Source organism: Vulpes vulpes, chromosome 8 (assembly GCF_048418805.1).
Source record: "Vulpes vulpes isolate BD-2025 chromosome 8, VulVul3, whole genome shotgun sequence".
Taxonomy (NCBI): domain Eukaryota; kingdom Metazoa; phylum Chordata; class Mammalia; order Carnivora; family Canidae; genus Vulpes; species Vulpes vulpes.
Genome location: NC_132787.1, coordinates 104340523 through 104362945, shown reverse-complemented (window position 1 = coordinate 104362945; position 22423 = coordinate 104340523). Strand labels below are relative to the sequence as shown.

The window sequence follows — 22423 nt, the reverse complement described above, 5'->3', positions numbered from 1 at the left end:
GTTTCACAGATAATGTCCATACACCAGCAGCAGTTACATAAAGTTTAAGCTATGGTTGTGCATCAACTTAGAGAGATACCTCTCATCTGGAAGACAGGCCTCAGTTAAGTTTGTACTCAGAGAAAGCAAAGAATGGGAGATGGTCAGCAGGGTCAGAGGAGGGCATATCTGCAACACCTGGATCACAAAGCTCTGAGGAGAATTGAGTAAGACATGGGCAGAAAATAACCTACAAAATGTGATCCTATAAACATGTAACGTGTTAGTTATGCAGGAAAGGCTAATAGACTTTTATATTCAATATGGGGGCAGGGGGAGAAAGGTGTTATATTTTAAAAAATTAAGAGAAGGACAGTAAAAGAAACAAGAGGCAAAAGATAAGAAGATGGGAAAGGGAAAAAGGTGATGAGAAAGGTAAATAAGGAAAACGAGTGAAGCAAAACCAAGCAATCTGGGTGTTGGTCAAGAGGGCGTATTTAGTCATAACAACACCAAAAGAAAATGCATTGCAGCAACCACAGTGGAATAATTTCAAGAACTGATGTTGAAAATGTCTGCTAGCTCTTGCATTTATTAATGTATCATCAGAGGCTCCCATGAGAAGGAGTGGGGGTTTAGTTATAGCATGGGGAAGATACCCACTGCACACGCAGTGAGAAGCTGCAGCCAAATTCTAATTCAAGACATGATGACAAAGGCCAATACTCTGGGAGTTAACCAAAAGAAAATTAAAAACAAAAGTTATGGTCCCGGGAGCCAGGGACCCTGGGACGTAGCTGAAGTACGATGGGACGGCAGCAGCACTTCTGTCCTGGACACGTGCAGCTCTGGCAACTACTGCTGAGGCTGATGGACTTTCCACCCCCTTCACCTCAAAAATGAATTAAAAAAAAAAAAAAAAAGAAGTAACACTTTTTACTAAAGACACTGAAGTTTGTAATTAATTAAATACAAAGAATTCTTTTTTTTTTTTTTAAAGATTTTATTTATTCATGAGAGACACACACACAGAGAGAGAGAGAGAGAGAGAGAGAGAGAGAGGCAGAGACACAGGCAGAGGGAGAAGCAGGCTCCATGCAGGGAGCCGGATGTCGGACTCAATTCCGGGACTCCAAGATAATGCCCTGGGCCAAAGGCAGGCGCTAAACCGCTGAGCCACCCAGGGATCCCCAAATACAAAGAACTCTTAAAAGCCATTGCTATATTGAGATGTCTGAGTGGCTTAGTCAGTTGAGCATCCAACTCTTGATTTTGCTTTAGGTCACGATCTCAGGGTCCTGGGATTGAGCCCTGTGTTGGCTCTGCACTCAGCGGGGAGCCTGCTTGAGCTTCTCTCTCCCTCTGCCCCTCACCCCACTTGTGCTCTTTCTCCCTCTAAACAAATAAAATCTTAAAAAAAAAATTTGCTATACTGAATTTTTTCCCATTTTATTAACAAACTGATCTTCCTCTACTCTCAAAAAAAATTTTTAAAGATTTTATTTATTTACTCATGAGAGACACAGAGAGGCGGAGACACAGGCAGAGGGAAAAGCAGGCTCCCCGCAGGGAGCCTGACATGGGACCTGATCCCCAGACCCTAGGATCAGGCCCTGAGGGGAAGGCAGACACCCAACCGCTGAGCCACCCAGGTGTCCCAACTCTCAAAATATTTAAAGTTTTAAAACAAAAAATGAAAAGCATAAGGCTGGTGAAAACCAGAAATATAGGCTTGTTACTTTTACATTTTAAATGACACTTGGAAGTGAGAAGAAAGAACATCAAATATTTTGTGTTTTTTTTTTTTTTAAAGAAGGAGAGAACACACAAGCAGGGAGAGGAAGAAGGAGAGAGACAATCTCAAGCAGACTCCCCACCAGTGGGCACTGCAGGGCTCAATCTTACAACTCTGAGATTGTGACTTGAGCCGAAATCAAGAGTCAGAGCTTAACCAACTGAGCCACTCAGGTGTCCCCACATCAAATATTCTTAATAATGTTTTTAAGAAAAACACTTTAAGAAATTATTGAAAAGGGGTCATTTCCAGAAGGCAATTATTTGAGATGGGTTTTAAAAGGTATGAAATTGAGATACATAATAACGTTGACATGGAAAGATAATTAGTAGCTCATAAAAACTTTCCCAAGCTGTGAAAGAGCCTCAGGATCTAGGAGGTTCTCATGGAGCGATGTTTTTAAAAAGGGATTTACTCTCTACCTAACTGAACATGCAGAAAGGCATGCCAGTTCTAGCAAACCAGGACAACTTCTCAGCAGTAAGAAAGCAGTCTTCACTACTTTATTTATGTATGAATATCTCTGCTCAAGTAACTGACTCCCAACTAAACTCTCAGATGGGCATTTAGCATCTCTGTCTCAAAAGCCCATATAACTCAAAAAGACAACAGAAAGAAAAGAAATATTAGGAAAATATCCTAATAAGTACATACTGAGTTCTTATTCCACATTTTGATGATGCGCGAGTCTGCAGACAAAATCAAATCTAATGAATCCTGGAAATGAACTGACTTAATGGGCAGCCCATACTGGTGATCCTTAACCAACAGTGGCTTATCCGATCGAAGGTCATATAATAAAACCTAAGAGAAAGAAAACAAATGATTTGTTTAAGCAAATTGTATCTTAAAAACAACTTTGAAAACTTAGAATAATGGCTGCCATTTGTTTTACTGCCTTTTTATGAGTATAATGAACACCTTACTCAGGGCACAATGATTCTAAAGTCTGACAACAAAAACATTCTAGAAAAATCTATTAAATCACCCTTAGAGTAACACAGTTTTATGAATTTCACCAGAGAATAATTTTTGGGCATACTAAGATTGAGAATGGGCTATACTAAGAAAGGAACAGAAAGAAAAATTTGTAAGAGTCTGTGTCATTTGTGAACTAAAACAAATATATATACCGAGGACCTACATGTACCACGCACTGTCAAAGTTGCTGACAGAAATAAGAAAAAAAGGCGTGCTGAACATAATCACAGCAGGTCTGAGAGGACAGTGGTGGCAAAGCTATGACTGTTGGGGGGGGGGGGGTGGCGGGGGCGAGGACCAGAGGGCTGCAGAAGCCAGACCTCAGCCCCTGGTGACAGATCTTCTGCAGACCATGACAACACAGGCAGTATCTCCACTGGAAGTAGGGTCTTGAATCTGTTTCAGAGGAGAGCAAACCTGCAAGTGTGTGGGCTCTGCCTTGAAGGAAAGAAGGGAAGAAAGAATAGGTCACAGTGGCTACTCAACCCATACTTGTCAGACGAGCACTGCGAACATACATTACTGCATGGCATGGGGTCAATGGTGCTCGGTGAAAAAAAGCTTCCTGGGATACATAAATTTTGGAAATACTTGTTAAGCACATTTCTTGTCTAGATGAATTTTCAGAGCTTCAATATGTACGCAAATGCACTGTGATCCTGCAAGAGTAGGAATCTGCTGAAATTCCAAGCTTTGCTGACCCACACACTGGAAAATATTGTTCTAAATCACATTTAAGAGAATGCCTGAGGCATAATAAATAGCTCCATTGTAGCTCCAGCTTAAGAACCTCTCAGATTGGGCAGCCCAGGTGGCTCAGCAGTTTAGCACCGCCTTCAGCCCAGAGCGTGATCCTGGAGTCCCAGGATCATATCCCACATCAGGCCCCCTGCGTGGAGCCTGCTTCTCCCTCTGCCTGTGTCTCTGCCTCTCTCTCTGTGTCTCTCATGAATAAATAAATAAAATCTTATAAAAAAAAAACCTCTCAGATCAACCATGAAGGCCACAATCAAAACTTCTCAAGGTGGGGATGCCTGGGTGGCTCAGCAGTTGAGCGTCTGCCTTTAGCTCAGGTCGTGATCCCAGGGTCCTGGGATTGAGTCTCGCATGGGACTCCCCACAGGGAGCCTGCTTCTCCCTCTGCCTGTGTCTCTGCCTCTCTCTGTGTGTCTCTCGTGAATAAATAAATAAAATCTTTAAAAAAAAAAAAAAAAGATTTTTTTCAAGGTGCTAAAAGAGTATAGCATTCCAGAGTACCCCCTCCACTCTGGTCAAAACAATAATGCTTCATTTTCTGTTGCCAAACAGAACAAATAAAGTGGATGTTTCCCACAATATATACATGCCTCTGAGATACTAACTTAAGTATGAAGTTTCCATCTTAAACATACTCACCTGCCCTGTAGATGTTCCAACTGCCATGGTCAAGGCACCATTAAATTTCAAAGCAGAGATTGTTGGTAAACTGTTTATTCTGAAAGGCAAAATATTTGTGTTCCATGTATTATGGCCAAACCTTTCAAGGAACAAATGCATTAATCTTTCATTCTAAAGGAGAAAATCCTATTTCTAGCGTAATATTTAAAAGGTACTTATAGGGACGCGTGGGTGGCTCAGCAGTTGAGCATCTGCCTTTGGCTCAGGGCATGATTCCAGACCTGGGGATCAAGTCCCACATCAGGCTCCCCACGAGGAACCCTCTGCCTATGTCTCTGCCTGTCTCACGAGTAAATAAAATCTTAAAAAAAAAAGATTCTACTCCTCTGCCTCTCCCCCCACACACATTCTCTCTCTCTCTCTCCCTCTCTGTAAAATAAACAAACAAATCTTTAAAATAAAAATAATAATAATAAAAGGTACTTATATCCAGACTTTCTTAATCAAAATAAAAAATAAGCTTTATATGTAAATGTAGTCTGCTTTTAAATATCTGTAGATTAGCTTCTTCCAAACTGTAAAAAATACTGTCAAAGTATCTACAAGCAAAAATAAAAATTTATAAAACTATAAAACCACCTGAAAAAGATGAGTATGACAGTATCTTCCCTTTGATTAAGCCAGGATAAGGTATTTACATAAACATCTCTTCTTTGGGGGCACCTAGGTGGTTCAGTCAGTTAAGCATCTACCTTTAGCTCAAGTCATGATGCCAGAGTCCTGGGACTGAGTACTGCGTTGGGCTCCCTGCTCAGCAGAGAGCCTGCTTCTCCCTCCCTCTCTGCCCCTCTATCCTTGCTCATGTTCTCTCTTAAATAAATATCTTTGAAAAATAATAAACAAGCAAACAAAATAACTGTCATCATAGCTAAAAACACTCAACTCACAAGAACAAAAGTGGTCATAGGAAGTGTTTGTAAATCAATATTTTATGTAAAGAAAAAAAACAATAAATACTCCCATATTTCTAAAGACCACAGTAAAGATTATCTTTTCACATCCCTTCCTTAAATTTTCTATAATGTTACTTCTATTACAGTCATAAAAATTACAGTAAAAATAAGTGTTAAGACACAATACATAGAACTCCTGCTGGCCTGTTTTCTCAGGCTTCTATGAAAATCATTTCTCTATTGGTTTCTTCTATTGACAAACATAGAGCTTTATAATAATTTGGTAATCTGTACATTAATGTTTTGAGATTGTGTATGTATATGGTATTTCACAATAGAAATGTCTAATTCTAAAAACGAATGTAGAATAAGTAAATTTTCCACTTTAAGATTGTCTACTATCTATACCCATACCATGATTAATGAAATTGTTCATTAGTATTACTTTAGTATTACTCATTAATAAGGAAAAAAATTCCCTACACTCCCTTTATTTTTTTTATTTAATTTACATTCAATTAGTTAACATACAATGTATTACCAGTTTCAGAGGTAGTCAGTGATTCATCAGTTGTATATAACACCCAGTGCTCATTACATTACATCATGTGCCCTCCGTAATGCCTGTCACCCAGTTACCCCACCCCCCACTACCTACACTCCCTTTAAATGTCATAATTAAAAGATGAAAAAAATTAAATCTTTGCTTACCATATAGGGAAAAATGTATACATTAGAAAAAGACGTCTTTCCAATTAAGCAATTTGTACCTTTTCTCTAAGTCAAGGATGCTTTAAGTAAGCAAATTTTTCAAAAGAAAGAACTACATAAATTCTTTTCTCCCCCAGAAAAATGCAAATCACACAAATATCAGAAATAATTTAGAGGGTTCACATTCCCTCTGCAGCCCACCCATCAAACACTCTACCTCCCACACAACACAACTATAGGTATATGTCTGGCCAACCGAAATGATGAGTAAAGTCACAATACTACAAATATCAAGATCCCAGAGAAAAGATGTTTCTGAAATGATTACAACAAATAATCCCAAATCGTGAATCTGACCAAGAAAGTGTAAGATTGCATATGTATTAATATGAGCACAGAAAAATGTCTGGAAACATATGTACCAAACAGTGCAACAGTAACCACTCTGGTGAGTGGAGGGAAGACAGAGGCCAATACATCTTACTAAAATTCAGGCAGGTAGAAGTTTTCATCCCCCAAGTGTGTGTTACTTTTCTGATTGTTTTAGAGTAGGAATTGGCAAACAAGAACAAGAAGATATCTGAAACACTTGCCTTCCTCTACCTTAGAATTCAAAGTACACCTTGTTGCTTATTAACTGCAGTGGTGAACACATGGTTCTATCACTAGATCTTACAGAATTGGAACTACACATTCCTGCAGTGTACCTGTTTAAATAAAATTCAACAGCAACTAACAAAAAAAGACATTCTATGTAGCACCTTAGAAAGGAATTCTGTCCGGCTTTCCCACTTATTGAACTTTTCCAGAAAAGGGTTTTTACATAAAACACTCACAAAACTACCACCTCAGATACCTTCAGCAATTAATTTTAATGCAATATTGATACCCGTGTTTAAATCATAAGCAGATGGGTACTTAAACCACGTTCATTTCCACTTACTCTGAATCTGCTGTGACACTACTTAATGCACAGTCTAACAGGCCCACTCTACCGCGAGTTCTTGGGTCCCAGCACTCTACTCGACCCTAAAAAAAAAAAAAAAAAGTGGTAATTTTACAAAATAGCTGCTGCCAGAAAATTCTTAGACAAATACTGAAAAAGGCTTTACTAACACTGATTATCTCATGGCGCTAAGAATTTAATTCTTTTCTTCCACCCTTTTTGGTACTGTCAAATATTTTACAATGAGCTGAATTTGTTTTTAAAAGGAAAAAAAAAAAATTGGTTAAGAAAATCCAAAATGCAATGTCTGATCCCTGACTGGACCTTGGTTTGGGTGGTAGAGTGGAGCAGGAGCTGTGAAATACATTGTGGTAGAACTGAAAATATTTAAATATTTACTGTATCAATGTTAAGTATTTAATACATAATTTTATTGTATCAATGCTAAATTTCTTAGGGATAACAGTAATATGATTTTATACAAGAAAGTCCTTCCTTTTAAGAAAAACATTCAGAAGTATTTAGGGCTAAAATGTCACAATGTCTGCAATTTGCTTTCAAATGGTGCAAAAAACATTTTATATATACACTCATATTTTTATGGAAAAGAAAGCAAATGTGCAAAATGTATGTAATGAGTGAACTGTGTTTTCAATTTCTCAGAAAGTGCAGTTTTCTTTTTTTTTTTTTGAAAGTGCAGTCTTCAACTTTTCAGAATTTTAAAAAAATACATAGCTAGGGAAAAATAAAGCAAAAAATGAAAAACACAATAACAAAAAAAGAACTGCAAGCAATAGAGCAAGAGAGTGACTGGCACAATCCATTTAAGAAGAACACTATGCTGAGGCGCCTGGGTGGCGCAGTTGTTAGCCTCTGGCTCAGGTCATGATCCCAGGGTCCTGGGATCGAGCCCCTTATCAGCTCCCTGCTGAGCAGGGAGTCTGCCCCCCCCCCTTTCTCTCTCTCTCCCCCTCTGTCCCTCCTCCCTGCTCATTCTCTCTTAAATAAATAAAATCTTTTAAAAAAAAAAGAATACTATGCAATCACTGAAAGAAAAATGCATAAAAATAATTTGAGTAGAGACCTAAATTTCATCCATCTGGGATTGGTTTAATCAACTATAGTACCTTTAAACAATGGAATCCTATCCATCAGTTTAAAAAATTTAATTTAGGGATGCCTGGATGGCTCAGTGGTTTAGCACCTGCCTTTGGCCCAGGACATGCTCCTGGAATCTCAGGATCAAGTCCCACATCGGGCTCCCTGCATGGAGCCTGTTTCTGTCTCTGCCTCTCTCTCTCTCTCTGTCTCTCTCATGAATAAATAAATAAAATCTTTAAAAAATAAAATAAAATTTAAAAATTTAGCATTATAAGTACAGATGTATAAAAATGTATATTATATACTATCATGTTTAAAAAAAAAGCAAGTCAAGAAATATAATTTTACTTTTGTAAAAAGCTTTAAAAAATATATGACTAACATACACATATTTGCATATACCTAGGAAAAAAACATTAAAGAATTAACTCCAGGCTGTAGGATTTGATGACTGGAAGGCACAAGAGAACACTTTTTCAATAATACATTTCTCACTTTTTTTTTTTAAACTATGAGTACCTATTTTAATTAAAAACTGCAAATCTGGGGATCCCTGGGTAGCTTAGCGGTTTAGCACCTTCCTTTGGGCCAGGGCGTGATCCTGGAGTCCTGGGATCGAGTTCCGTGTCAGGCTCCCGACATGGAGCCTGCTTCTCCCTCTGCCTCTGCCTCTGCCTCTGTCTCTGCCTCTCTCTCTCTCTCTATCATGAATAAATAAATAAAACCTTAAAAAAAAAAAAAAAAAAAAACAGAAAACTGCAAATCTAGGAATATTCTCGACAAGTACGAAGAACACAGACTCCGAAGTACTACAGTTTAAAAGGGAAGTGTTGTGTATTTACTGAATCCTACTCTCCAGGATGTACAGATCATGATCTTGTACGCCTTTATAGCTGACAATGTTTCCACACAGGGTGTTCGGAGTGGCTCTCACCAGCGCCTCTGTAAAGCTGGCAAGCAAGCTATCATTATCTCCATGTCACTGATGAGGAAACAGCCTCAGGGCAAGTAATTCAGTTGTAAAGCCAGGAAGTATCAGAGCTGGGACTGCATGACATATTGCCTCCTGCTAGGAACAGGACTGGCTGTCATGCTACCACTGCTCCCCTGAGGCTGGCAATGCTCATCTAGCGCCTGATGATCAATGTCAGAGATGATCCACGTCAAAGTGTGCCAGAGCAGACACACCAAGGGCCAATCTGCGGCAACACAAGGGCCCTGTCTGGGTGTGCAGCGTTACCAATGTCCCTGCAAAAAGTAAACCAGTAGCCTGCTGCTCCTTTAGCACTCTGCTTTTAGAACAAGCCACTCCATCTGCAAGTAAAACTCCACTCATTATCAAATGCAAAACAAGTTAAGAAAATAAATGTCATGTCTGCTTACCTCTATCGTTCCTGTGGCAAACAAGCCATGCACTGAGTTGATGTCACACACGTTATTCTCCCTGAAACAGTAAAGCAGGAAGGGAGAAAGTATTATTATATTTATTTTAGGTGGGAGAGATACTCCATGAACTTTCTAAATAGTCAACTCAATCCTGTGGAGAAAGAAGACAGGTAGGTTCTTCCTTATTCATCTGCGTACAAAAAAATCCCAAAAAGGAAAGAATTCCCCAGAATGACACTCAACCCTCAATCTGCCAGGGGATGAGACAATGAAGGGATTCCTTCTGAAATACTATCCTACCACCTTGACAATAAAGGTTCATTCTATTTTCTCAGTATACCTTCTCCCCACGGCAGAAAGAACACAGGCTATCACTAAGATAGTGAGTCCTGAGACCGGACTAGCTTGAGTTGGGTGTACTAATCCAAGCCTCATTTTCTTTCTTTCTTTATTTTTTTTTTTAACATTTTACCCATTTCTAAAGATTATTTATTTATTTATTTATGATAGACATAGAGAGGGAGAGAGAGAGGCAGAGACACAGGAGGAGGGAGAAGCAGGCTTCATGCCGGGAGCCTGACGTGGGACTCGATCCCAGGACTCCAGGATCGTGCCCTGGGCCAAAGGCAGGTGCCAAACCGCTGAGCCACCCAGGGATCCCTAAGCCTCATTTTCTGTAAAATGGATACTTCACTAAATGAAAAAATGATAAAATGTTCAGCATGGCATCCGAACTCACAAGATACTCAATAAATAATAGCTATTACCAACAGGAAAGTATCCAGCCATAAAGCATTTATTATTCAACAATGCATCATGAAGTTACTCTAGTTCTTTTTTTAAAGAAAATAAGAGCATTTCAAGCCATATGAAAAGAAATACTGAAGAGTTTATCTGGTCTTTATCACTACAGGTTCTTCCAACCTTTAAAAGACCCTTTCAAAGCAATAAGGAAAATCCAGGGACACCTGGGTGGCTCAGCAGTTAAGTGTCTGCCTTTGGCTCAGGGCATGATCCCCGGGATTCTGGGATCGAGTCCCATGTCAGGCTCCCTGCATGAAGCCTGCTTCTCCCTCTGCCTGTGTCTTCTGCCTCTAGGTCTCTCATGAATAAATAAATTAAAATATAAAAAAAAAAATAAGGAAAATCCAAAAAGTGCTTTATACACTTAGATGAAAAGTAACCTAGCTTCCAATCCTTACTAGCTGTGTGACTATGGACTCATGCTCTCTGTGCCTCAGCTGTCCTATCTTTAAAATGGAAATGATGATAGTAAAATTGTTCTAAGTTTAACATGAGCTAATGAGCTAATATGTATAAAATACTGAATATCTGGCACAGAGTAAGCGCTTTCACTGTTACCATTGTCATTATTACTCAGTATTATTATTATGATAAATTAATCCCTAAAGGATTTCTCTCTGAATAAAATAAAAATACAGACTATAATGTGAGGGGGGGGGGGGAGGAAAACTTGAAAAAAAACCTTAAATGTCTGCCAGCAAAAACATAAAAAATAAAATTTAAAAAGTCATATTGCAAATAATCCAAAATTTCTCCACAAGAGATACCACAGAACAAAATCATAAATGAAAAGTTAAAGAACACTCCAAAAAATAAACTGAACCTTGTAGAGTTATAAAATTTTCGAGTATATTAAAAAATTAAAATTTTAAAGAAATCACCAGGTCTTTCAGTGAATTTTATATTTAAGAAAAAACTCAATGATACTTTTTTAAATAACTAAGTTGCCCCACGCTCCTTTAAATGCAACATGCCATCTGATAACTTGAGCATCTGGCTCCATCTCCTGGCCAAGAGAAATACAGCAGTATTCTGACAACAGAACACTCACGCGGCATCGGTCTGTAGAGGATTCAAGTACCGTCCTTGTTCTAAGTTTAATCTATAAACTTCAGAGCTGCAAAGTAATGAATTGAATTAAGTTAGAAATCTGGTAAATTGCAATGAACTTCACTTCAAGTAAATATAAATTTTAGAAGTATGTACATATATCTTTTGCTTACAGGGCATTACTTCCCCATGTAAAACTTAAACCAAAATGTATTTTAAACCTAAAAAATAATCACCTTTTTTTGTGAGTTTGTTCATGTACAAAAGAAAATATTATGAATTTATCAGGTGGTAACTCTGGGAAACGAACAAGGGGTAGAGGAAAGGGAGGTGGGCAGGGGTTGGGGTGACTGGGTGATGGGCACTGAGGGGAGCACTTGGCAGAATGAGCACTGGGTGTTATGCTAAATGTTGGCAAATTGAACTCCAACAAAAAAAATCAAAGGGTTAAAAAAAGAAAAGAATTTATCAGGTGGAATGTTATTTACAAATAACACAGAGAATACAAGATCCAAAATGGATCCGTATGTATATAGCAGAAAAGACTTTAAGGAAATACAACTAAATACTTATAAGGATTTCCTCTAGAAGGCATGATGATGGGTGATTTTTTTAATACATTTTTATATTTTCCCAATTTCTAAAATGGATATGTATTATTTTTATCATTATATAGAAGGTAGCTTTTAAAAATGAGATTTTAAAACATTGCGCAATGGGACTAGGAAATCACCTTCACCACCAATATAACCCTATGAGGTGCCCACATGGCGCTAGGTTCAGAGCACCATGCTAATAAAAGCCAAGGATGTAATTCCCAAATGAGCAGTTACTCTGGAACTACATCCTTCAAGCAACTGAAAGGCAGGGATCATGTCTTATTCCTCTTTGAATTCCTCTTCTTGATTTCAACAACAGAAGCTGGGGGGTGGGGGGTGGGGTGGAGAAAACAAAGGATCCGACCCAATACCTTGCGCCAACAAAGTACAAGTCACAGGATGGATAGTGGTAGGAGAAATCTCTCCCGAACTTTGGTATTCTGGTTTTGTAGTAAAAACCTGATTGTGAATGAAATTCGATGTATCTATCATTATGTAAGAAAACAATCTGAAAATGAAACAAGAACATGAGTTTGCTGAGGTTTCTAGGTAAAGCATTTACTTCATCACCACTAGAACCGATGGAGCTAGATAACTCTGATCCCTCCCACCCTCCCTCTCTGTAACATGTACGTGTGCACACACAACTAGCTCTCTATCATGACTAAGAATCAAACCTCTCCCATGCTTTCTTTTTTTTTTTTTTTCTCCTATGCTTTCTTATTGCTTTCCTGAACCCAAGATAGTTTTTCTTGCCTCTGACAGAAACTTAAAACAAACGCCCTTCATTTACCTGGCTCCAGCACTTTACAACATGGAGCACTGCTCAGCAACCTCAAGTAATTCCCTATTTTACTTAACACATTTTAATAATCTCACAATTGCCACTCAGGGAATTATATGTTCCCAAAAACACAACTAATGACCACTATTAGGCAAAAGAATAGACTACATTCCACAGTTTCCAGAACTGAAGACAATACATAAAGCCAGGTCAGCTCAGAATATTCCATTTTCCTTCACAGTGATATCTGACATCACTAAAAATTTATTTTTATTTTTTAACGTACCTTAAATTGAATAAGGTACTCTGACAATTTTATAACTACTGAAAATGACATAAGTTGAAAGATGGACTAATGGCACCAAAAACAGACAAGAAAAAATAGATGAATTTAACTGTGTTTTGAACTGTTCCATGACCATCTGTTTGCAGAGTTAAAAAAATTAGACATACAATACTATTTTACTTCTCACATATGGAAGCAACTTGGTAAATAATACTAGTTTAAAGGAAATACTTAAAAATCACAAATCTACAATCTAGCATGGCCTAAAAAGAGATGGCTGCTACCAATTCTTGACGATGTAAAGTTCCATATGTTATATAGAAAACTTAATTAGACTGGCCAAAGGCCATCACTGTTGTCTTAAAAGATACTTTAGGTATCACACCTGTCATCAAACTAAAAATATATTAATAGAAATTATAGGTTTTATTTTACTACACAGCCATTCCTAACGTAACAATGGGAACATCATAGAAATATCTATCATGACCAGTACTGACCAGCACTATCAAGCATACCTTTGAGTAGTCATCAGACAAAGTTTCAAAGGTGACAACTGAAAAACAGGAAAGAGTAAGAAAAATTACAATTATCAATCCACTTTCATACAAATGCAAACTTGATGCAGATTCTAATTCAACACAAAAATTATATGCAAATACTGGGTTCTCCCCCTTTTTGTCCTTTCATAAAATAATAAATTTGCCATATTATATTGGCCCTAAAACAAGTGGAATATTAAAAGCTTTTTAATTTCTCAATACAGATAGATCAGATTTTCTGCAGAACTGAAGCGAATTAAACTCACAAAACATAATGACTTCTAGACTTTCCCAATTTTTCTGAGTTCAAAATACAAATAGACATTAAAGAACATTCAAAAATTCTTTAATTATTTACTTAAAAAAGAGAACAGCAGCTTTTTACCCTTTTGTTGTATATCTGCTAAACATAAATGAAGAGTGAAAACAGTTGCTATTAGCAGCATGCGGAAGTGTGTCTTGTTTTGAAAAAGGAAAGAGTAAAACCAGTTGGAGAAGACTTAGTCTATTAATTGCTTTTCTCTCAAATGCCTCAAAACCAGGCACCTGACAGAAATCCGTCCACTTTCCCTGCCCTTCTGGTACAGTCACCTTCCCTGCAGAGAGGGCGAAGCCTATGAGTGTGGTGGGCCACCCGTGACTATATTGCATTGGATGGTGAATGGGGAGATTTATAATTACAAGAGCTCTTTAAAATCAGTTTTCTCGTTGGTGGCAGAAGGGGAAGTAAGAGAATCAAACCAGGAGAAGGACCCAACAAGTAGGTGCTGGTTTAAAGGTGGAGAAGACCAGGTGACAAGGTATGCAGGCAACCTCCAGGAGCTGAGAGTGGCCCCAGGCTGACAGCCAGCAGGAAACGGGAACCCCAGCCCCACATGCATAACAAACCGCATTCTGCCAACACCCGGGAAGCTTTGAAGCAGATTCTCACCCAGAGTTCCTGAGTAAGAGCCAGATGTGCCTGGCTGACAGCTTGGGTCAGCCCTGAAAACAGGACACAGCAGAGCCTAGATGAACTTCACCTACAGAGCAATCAGCTAATAAATGGATGTTTTAAGCTGCCACATTCATGGCAATCCATTACACAGCAAAGAAAACTTATACATGGCCCGTCTCCATTTTTAAAAAGCAGAAGAGTAGCCACATATAAAAAAGCTATTTTCGTGAACTCAAATTTTATCTCTTACTTACCTTCTGAATCTAAACACCTTTCAAACTTCAAGGATAACTGATAGGTGTCGTAACATCGAACCCGAGGTTTATATGTTCCTATAAAAAAAAAATTAATGTGATGTAAAACCTAAAGGACATACCTTTCATTGTCAATACCCTGCAGGTGTATTAAGTATACCTTCTTTTCTGAGATGAATAGGATTCATTATAACCTCATGAAAGAAAAAGAATCTAAAAGCAGCCCTCTTCAACAACCCAAGAAGAAAATCAGCAGAGGGGGATCCCTGGGTGGCTCAGCGGTTTGGCGCCTGCCTTTGGCCCAGGGTGCGATCCTGGAGTCCCGGGATCGAGTCCCGCGTCGGGCGCCCGGCATGGAACCTGCTTCTCCCTCCTCCTGTATCTCTGCCTCTCTTTCTCTCTATGTCTATCATAAATAAATAAATAAATCTTTAAAAAACAAAAAAATCAGCAGAGAATACAAACAAGCAAGTCACAAAAAATGAAATACAAAATACTAATAAACTTCACAAACAATCTAACAAAGTAGATTAAAACAATGAAATAGCTATTGTTTATCAGAATGGCAAAGATTAAAAGACAGTTAACATCTGTGTAGATGAGGGTGTTAAAAAAAGAAGTACTCTCACACACTTGGTGATTAGTATAAATTGTTACAACTTCTTTGAAGGACAACCTGGCAAAATCTGTAAAATATGTGATGTTTATATACCTGGAATCCTTATTTCAACTTATACAAATTTGTCCTAGAGAAACATATAGCAAGACATGAAGAGTGTTCACTGCAGCACTGTTTACAAATAGCCCAAAGCTGAAAGGAAGTAAAATGTCCACTGATAGAAAAATCATTAAATAAATGATGGCAAAACATCATACACCTCATAAAGTGGAGGATGAAGACCTGTACTGACAAGGAAAGCTGCCAAAACACACTACCAAGTAAAGGGAGAGGACAGAAGGACCAGGTGAGTGCTGCAGAGTGGTGCCTATGACCCCATGTTTGTAAGACTCAACACTGATGATGTAAGTACTCTGCACAGTGATTGTTCATCTCTGTGAAGCCCAATTTTAGGGCCTTTCACATTTTATCTTTTATATTTCTGTAATGTCTTCATTTTTTGTAAGTTTATCATGTTTGCATTATTAAGAAAAGAAAAAGACTGATTTTTAAAGCCAATATTTTTTAAAAAAGGAAATAAGGTAATCTTTGAGTTCCTAAGACCTCATTTAAAAATAGTATAATAGGGACGCCTGGGTGACTCAGTGGTTAAGCATCTGCCTTCGGCTCATTTTTAAAAAGTGTACACACACACACACACACACAAACACCATTACTATATATAATATATTCCATAAGTTTATGTATATAAAACTACATATGGCATACATAGTTCTTACATATGAACTGGAGGCTAAGAAATGTGCATAGTGTTAGTACTAAGACAACCATTACAGAGTAAGAGAGACTGGCATGTTGATGTATAAAAGTTCTGTCAAATAAGAAAGTGTTTAGAAAAGGGATACAGATGCATGTTAAGCCAGCGAAGTAAAAAAAAGTATATGGCCAATACACAGGATATTGTACCAAAAGCACAGCCAAACCACACCCTGGGTAATACTCTTCTAAATTATAACACATCACCCCATATTTTATACAAGTGACACTCATATCACTTGAAACTGATGAATATTACTAATATAAACGCTTAGTGGCATAAAAAATATTAGTCCATTATACAGTAAGTTATGTTAAAAGTAACCCTTCCAGAAACTCTCAATCATTGTTGGTAGGAATGTAAAATGATCTGACTTTGGAAAAAGTCTGGCAGCTTCCTCTAAAACTAAAACTAAAAAGACCTTATGACCCAACAATGTTCTCAAAACAAGCCTGTATAGGGTTGTTCACAGGGCTTTATCAATAACAGCCAAAAAATTAGAACAGTCCAGGTTTCTATTAAATGAAGAATAGATAAACTATTTTTATAAGGAAATACTATTTGGTAATAAGAAAAAACTACTGACACACATAACACGTATGAATCTTAAAGTCCTAAGAAAATAAGTCCCAAATAAAAATAATCCACAATGTATGACTGCATTTATGTAAGGTTCCAAAACAGGCTGCGCTTGTCACCAGTACCAAAACAACAACACAACAACAACAACAACACACAAACCACAGAGCATTGCCTCTGCATGGGCGGGAGCAGGATGATGAGGGGCATGAAAGACATTTCTGGGTAAAAGGAATGTTCTGGATCTTGACTGGGATTTGGCTTACACAGGTGTATGCCTCTGTCAAAACTCCTCAAAAGATGTGGCAGAAAAGGACACTCATATCTGCAACCTGCTCTGAAATGCATTAAGAAACAGAATGAATGGATGGATGCACAGAGATGGAGAGATATGGTCATGCAAAACACTCATGAGAACCTAGGTGATGGGTAAAGAGATGTTTACTATACAATTTTTTCAGTATTTCTGTATGTTTGAAATGGTTTATAATAAAATGTTAAATAAAAAAGTGACCTTTCCCACCCTAGCATTTCCTACTATAAAATGTATGTAAATCATGTATGTAATGATACTTACCAGTTGCTAAGATATACTGTCCATCTTTTGACACTTTAATAGTGGTGCAAACAGTAGGCATTTCAAAATCCTGAATAAGTTCAATTCTCCTGCGGACATCTACAAAGAGAGGAAATAACTAATGGGTTTAACTACCAAGTGCTTATTTTATTTCATAAAAAGACAAAACACAGAGAACAATCACTATGAACAGGTCATCAACGTCCCCGTACTTCCAAGCCTTGGGAAAGCACATCAGTACAGACCCACCTATCACATGGGGAGGTTTTTTCTGAGCTCATATATTAGTTTTCTAAGCTCAGTACTTAGTGTACTGAGCCTGCATGAGCAGGGGGGAGGGGCAGGAGAAACAGACTCCCCGCTGAGCAGGGAGCCCAACATTCCAAGGACCTGAGATAGTGACCTGAGCTGAAAGCAGATGGGTAACCCACTCAGCCACCCAGGCACCTCTTATTTTTACTTTTTAAACAGAAAAAGTATCATCACTACTTGAAAAGAAAAATGTCCATAATGGTGTGAAACAAACATCCAGTTTCAAAATCTGGATAAAGGGGAAACAACAAACATCATACCACTATTATTACTCAGTCATAGGTAAGACAAAAATCTTATCTTTTTTTCCTTCTAAATAATAATAAGTTTAAACCTTTCAAATCTTAAGTTAATGTAAGAAACTGCTACCAAGAAACTGACACACAGCTGAGCTGAGAGGACCCAGGGTAAAGATTTAGAGCAATCTCTCTGGATCAAAACATAAACATGGATTCTCACAACACCTGGTTCCCTTTTCTATAAAAATGTGTGGATTCTTGCAGGTTGCTATAGTAACAATGGGTCTACTGCAAGGATGACTCTATGGCACATTACTGCCTTGTTTATTAAATTAAACCCAAATATAAGATTCAAACTAGCTGAGTAGGAATGGCCTACTCGATATGGAAGATACAAAATAGTTTTGAGATGGGCTGAAAGAGTCCATGAACAGTTTTTTCCTCAAAGTCATCTAAATCTGTTTTCCTACACACGTGGATGCTGGAGTAGATGGGGGAATCAGAAGAAATCCAAATCAGTGAACATTACTAGGGCAGCAGTTCTCATTTTCCTTTGACTCAAAGTTTTCTCATCTAACTTCAGTCCCAGCTATACAGAGCTATCTCTTCCAAGATGCTTGCCTTGGGGTATTTATCTCACACCCAGAAGAAACCCCTTCAACATCTTAGTCTTTGATTTTTAGAGACAAATTTAAACAATATATATGGAAAGTAAATCATCTTTCTTATGACAAGTTGTGATGGAGAAAATTTAGTGAAAATTTGTTAAAAAAAAAAAACCAACCCGATCAATGTCTCAATGCCTCAAAGTTATGAGTAAGGAAAATAACTCAGTGTGACACATGAATCCTCACTGTTAATGTGACGTGAATTTTTAAGTGGGTAAAGGTTGCCCCAAAGGTGACCGGCCTACTTTGTGGGATTCCTGGGAGTCACAATCTGTCAGTCCCCCTTTAAAACAAACAAACTGATCTTATATTCTTCCCAACCACCATCAATTAAAGAATTAAAATCTTCTGCAATGATCTTTTAATAAAAAAAAAATTGATACAATGCAGAACAAGGCAATTATGGCACTGCTAGGACAGACTGTCCTCCTTGGGCCTCTTACATTCCTATACATCTTCTAGGTATGATAAGGCCACAATGCCCCAGCCATGCCTTCACCTGAGCCAGTTCTCTGGGTTACCTGTACAGCTAAGAACCTGGACAGGTAACACGTCTCCTCTGGACAAAGCAGGCTTGCTTCTTGATTGCTATAAAAGCAGCGGACTCCCCAAGCTCAGAGTCCCTCAGCTTCAACACAAGCCCCCTGTGTGGCCAGCAGCTGCGGGCTATCTAAGTGCCCCTGGGGGACTCAGGGCAAAGAGAACTGACAGCAATATGCTGACATGTCTGCTACCTGCCATGCCACACTGAGTAACAGAGTCCTCATCTCTGACGCAGGAGTCTTGCATCCTCTGCTATTATCCATGAAATAGTAACAGGCTAACTTATTTGGTTATACATAGGTAGAATTAAACCCCACACCCACTGGAACAAATCAATTACAGCATAAGGTTTTGTAGATGAAAAAGGGCAAAAAAGCATATTTTGAGCCATATTTTTGCAAACCTCCACTTAAATGTAACAACAAATGTGGGAAAGCATTATAACATGGATCATGAATATAGTCAAAGTGGGAAAAAATAATACTTACCAACATCCTTCTTCTGTAGTGCTCTCTTTTTCCTGTCAGAAAGCCACTTAAAGAAAATGAAGAGACAGTTTCAAAACATAACTATTTTGCTTTTCTGCTTACAAAAATGCTCATATTAAAAAAAAATCAAAACATTACAGGAATATATTCACATAGGAAGTGAAAATATTCTCTCATCCCAATCTTGTTACCATATCCTCTGGATTTTTTTTCTACTACATATTTAGACACATTAGATAATAAATTCTAGAACTACTATGATTGACACCACAGAAAATGAATTCATCCGGAAGGCAATAAGCCTCAAATATTAGGGGTTACAACTAACATATGGGATAACTTTATTCAGGTGAAATATTAATCAGTAAAACATTAAAAGGACAAAGTTTCTTACAGAAACTTTTTTTTTTTTTTACAAAGAAGAAAAGTAGATCATCAACTAACCAAACAGCTGATACCTGATAATGAAGAAATGACACTTTTAAGTCAAATTCATTGATGGCACACTTCATTCTGAAATTAATGGAGCTCAGCACAGCGGGCAGTGTAATTCCAAAGCCCAAGTCTCTCAGGTGGCCCATCAACCTCATCCCCACTCAGCTTCCCCCAGTGACAGTCATTTGCACACAGCAGCCCACACTAAAGCCCAACGATGGCTTCCAACAGCACTAAGGACAACACCCCAACTCCCTACCTCAACCTTCAGGGCCCACCTCTCCAGCCTTCCACCCCTGCTCTCCGCCCCCCGCCCAAACACAGCCACACCTACACCTGTGCTTCTTCTGTTTCTCCAACATGCCAAGAGCATTCCAATCTGGAAACACTTAGACTTTCTGTTCTCCCAGCACTGAAAACTCTTTCCCCAGCTTCACACGACTGGCTCCTTTTCCTTATCCAAGCTTCTGCTCCTATACTTCGGGTGGAGAGGCCTTCCACAAAGGCTTTACCCAAAATACTTTCTCTGACCACGTTCGCCACGATGCTTTCCTCTACTCACACGTCCCTCAAAACACTTAATCATTATCTGCAGTTGACTCCTCGTTTGTTCACTTATCCTTTATCCCAACAGGGCACTTTGATCTGACGTGGTCTCCGTGCATCCCAACACTCACAACAGGGCTGCCCGCGTGCAGTGACCTCTCAACAAATGTGGGGAATGAACAAAATGAGAAAAGATCACACTGTGTGTGAAGAATAAAACTGGAAGATGAGGAATTACCTAGCCTGAATTCTGAAAAGAGAGGACAAATCGAATCCCTGACTTCAGGTCTTTCAGGGGCAGACCCCGCAAAGAGCTACATGTATTCTGACTTCTTTTTTATTGTTGTTTTTAAAGGTTTAATTTATTTATTCATGAGAGACACAGAGAGAGAGAGAGAGACAGAGAGGCAGAGACACAGGCAGAGGGAGAAGCAGGCTCCATGCAGGGAGCCAGACGTGGGACTCGATCCCGGACGTGGGACTCGATCCCGGGACTCCAGGATCATGCCCTGGGCTGAAGGCGGTGCTAAACCACTGAGCCACCCGGGCTGCCCTGTATTCTGATTTCTAAGGGCAAGAGTCAAACCCACACCAGCATGCTGTTAAATGACAAGTTTTAAAACCAGTATCTAGGGGATCCCTGGGTGGCTCAGGGGTTTAGCGCCGCCTTCAGCCCAGGGTGTGATCCTGGAGTCCCGGGGCCCAGTCCCTTGTCCGGCTCCCTGCATGGAGCCTGCTTCTCCCTCTGCCTGTGTCTCTGCCTCTCTCTGTGTGTCTCTCATGAATAGATAAAATCTTTAAACAAATAGATAGGTAAATAGATAAATAAATAAATAAAACCAGTATCTAATCAGTGATCTAAAAACAGAAATCAGCCTCTGCTACAAGTTTCCTCCCGCTGGGATCCCTGGGTGGCACAGCGGTTTGGCGCCTGCCTTTGGCCCAGGGCGCGATCCTGGAAACCCGGGATCGAATCCCACATTGGGCTCCCGGTGCATGGAGCCTGCTTCTCCCTCTGCCTGTGTCTCTGCCTCTCTCTCTCTCTCTCTGTGACTATCATAAATAATAAATAAAAATTAAAAAAAAAAAGTTTCCTCTCGCTGGAAGCAGTTGGACAGAGGCTTGACTGAAACTTTTAAGAAGTAAAAAAAAACAAAAACAAGCCTCAGGGCACAGGTGTGTGAGCCTGGATAAGTAGTCACCCTTCCCATCACCGGATCTGTTGCACATTTTAAATATAAGACTGTAAAGGAATCATTGTTTTCCCAGCTCCTTCCAATTCCGAGGTCCTAAGGTCCCAAGCCTCGATGACATCAAGCTAAGGTCAGCAAGGCTCAGAGATACTGCCCTCTACGCCCTAAATTCTGTGACCGATCTGTTCCGTCCTCAGTGCGGCGGAGGCCGGGAGCATCCCTCGGAGCCCAAAGGGACGCGTCCTCTGTTCCAGAGAACCCGACAGAAGGTGCAGCGAAGCTGTCCGGCGCCCATCACCCACCCTCGGCACTGCAAGGTCCGCGTCTCCCAGCACCGACCTCCCCCCCCCCCGGAGTGAGGGGCCGGCCCGGGGGGCGGGGGGCTGACAGAGGCCAGGGCCGAGGCCAGGGGCGGCCGCGTCGCCAGGAGGGGGACCCCGAAGCGCCTCACCTCGGGCAGCGACTTGCCGCAGCTGAGACTGTAAACCTTCACCTCGTTGAGGCTGGACACCTGCATGGTGGGGCAGAGCCGCGGCGCCCCGCGTTCCTCCCAGCGCCCGGGACCCCGCGCCGCACGCGAGCATCCGGCTCTGAGCGTGGGCCCCGCGCGCCTGGGCGGCGCAGGCGCAGGCGCAGGCGTCGGCGCCGGCTGATGACGCAGCCCCCGCGCCGGAACAGCGCCAGTCTCCGGAAGAAGGAAGTGGCGGGCGGCGGGGAGCGGAGCGGCTGGGTGGACCGCGAGTGGGGCTCTGGCGGGGCGACCCCGGGGCGGGGCAGGAGAGAGTCGCTCTCTCGCGCCTCCACACCCCTGGCGGTTAGGAAGCCCCTGGAGCCGCCGTCCTGGCCGAGTGTCGCGGTGCTGGCTGGGCGACCGGAGGTCTTGGAGGCCGGGTCAAGGGACCCCAGCGGGAGAAGGCGGCCG

At 40.1% G+C, this 22423-nt stretch overlaps 1 protein-coding gene and 1 non-coding gene across 2 annotated transcripts in view; one reads left to right on the top strand and one right to left on the bottom strand.

Moving 5' to 3' along the window:
• NOL10 (nucleolar protein 10) overlaps positions 1-22161 on the bottom strand; it is an 88529-nt gene extending 66368 nt beyond the window's left edge. The window contains exons 1-11 of the mRNA XM_026009106.2: positions 21953-22161; positions 19328-19373; positions 17078-17176; positions 14486-14563; positions 13271-13308; positions 12054-12190; positions 11085-11150; positions 9227-9287; positions 6740-6825; positions 4151-4229; positions 2429-2578 (exon numbers count right to left, since the gene is read on the bottom strand). Coding sequence (XP_025864891.1) covers positions 2429-2578; positions 4151-4229; positions 6740-6825; positions 9227-9287; positions 11085-11150; positions 12054-12190; positions 13271-13308; positions 14486-14563; positions 17078-17176; positions 19328-19373; positions 21953-22018 — 906 coding nt within the window. The 5' untranslated portion in view covers positions 22019-22161. The remainder of the gene's footprint in view (positions 1-2428; positions 2579-4150; positions 4230-6739; positions 6826-9226; positions 9288-11084; positions 11151-12053; positions 12191-13270; positions 13309-14485; positions 14564-17077; positions 17177-19327; positions 19374-21952) is intronic.
• Positions 18428-18574, top strand: LOC112927802 (U12 minor spliceosomal RNA). The gene has a single exon (XR_003236637.1). It is a non-coding gene; the product is annotated as a U12 minor spliceosomal RNA (small nuclear RNA).
• Positions 22162-22423: the final 262 nt, after the last annotated feature.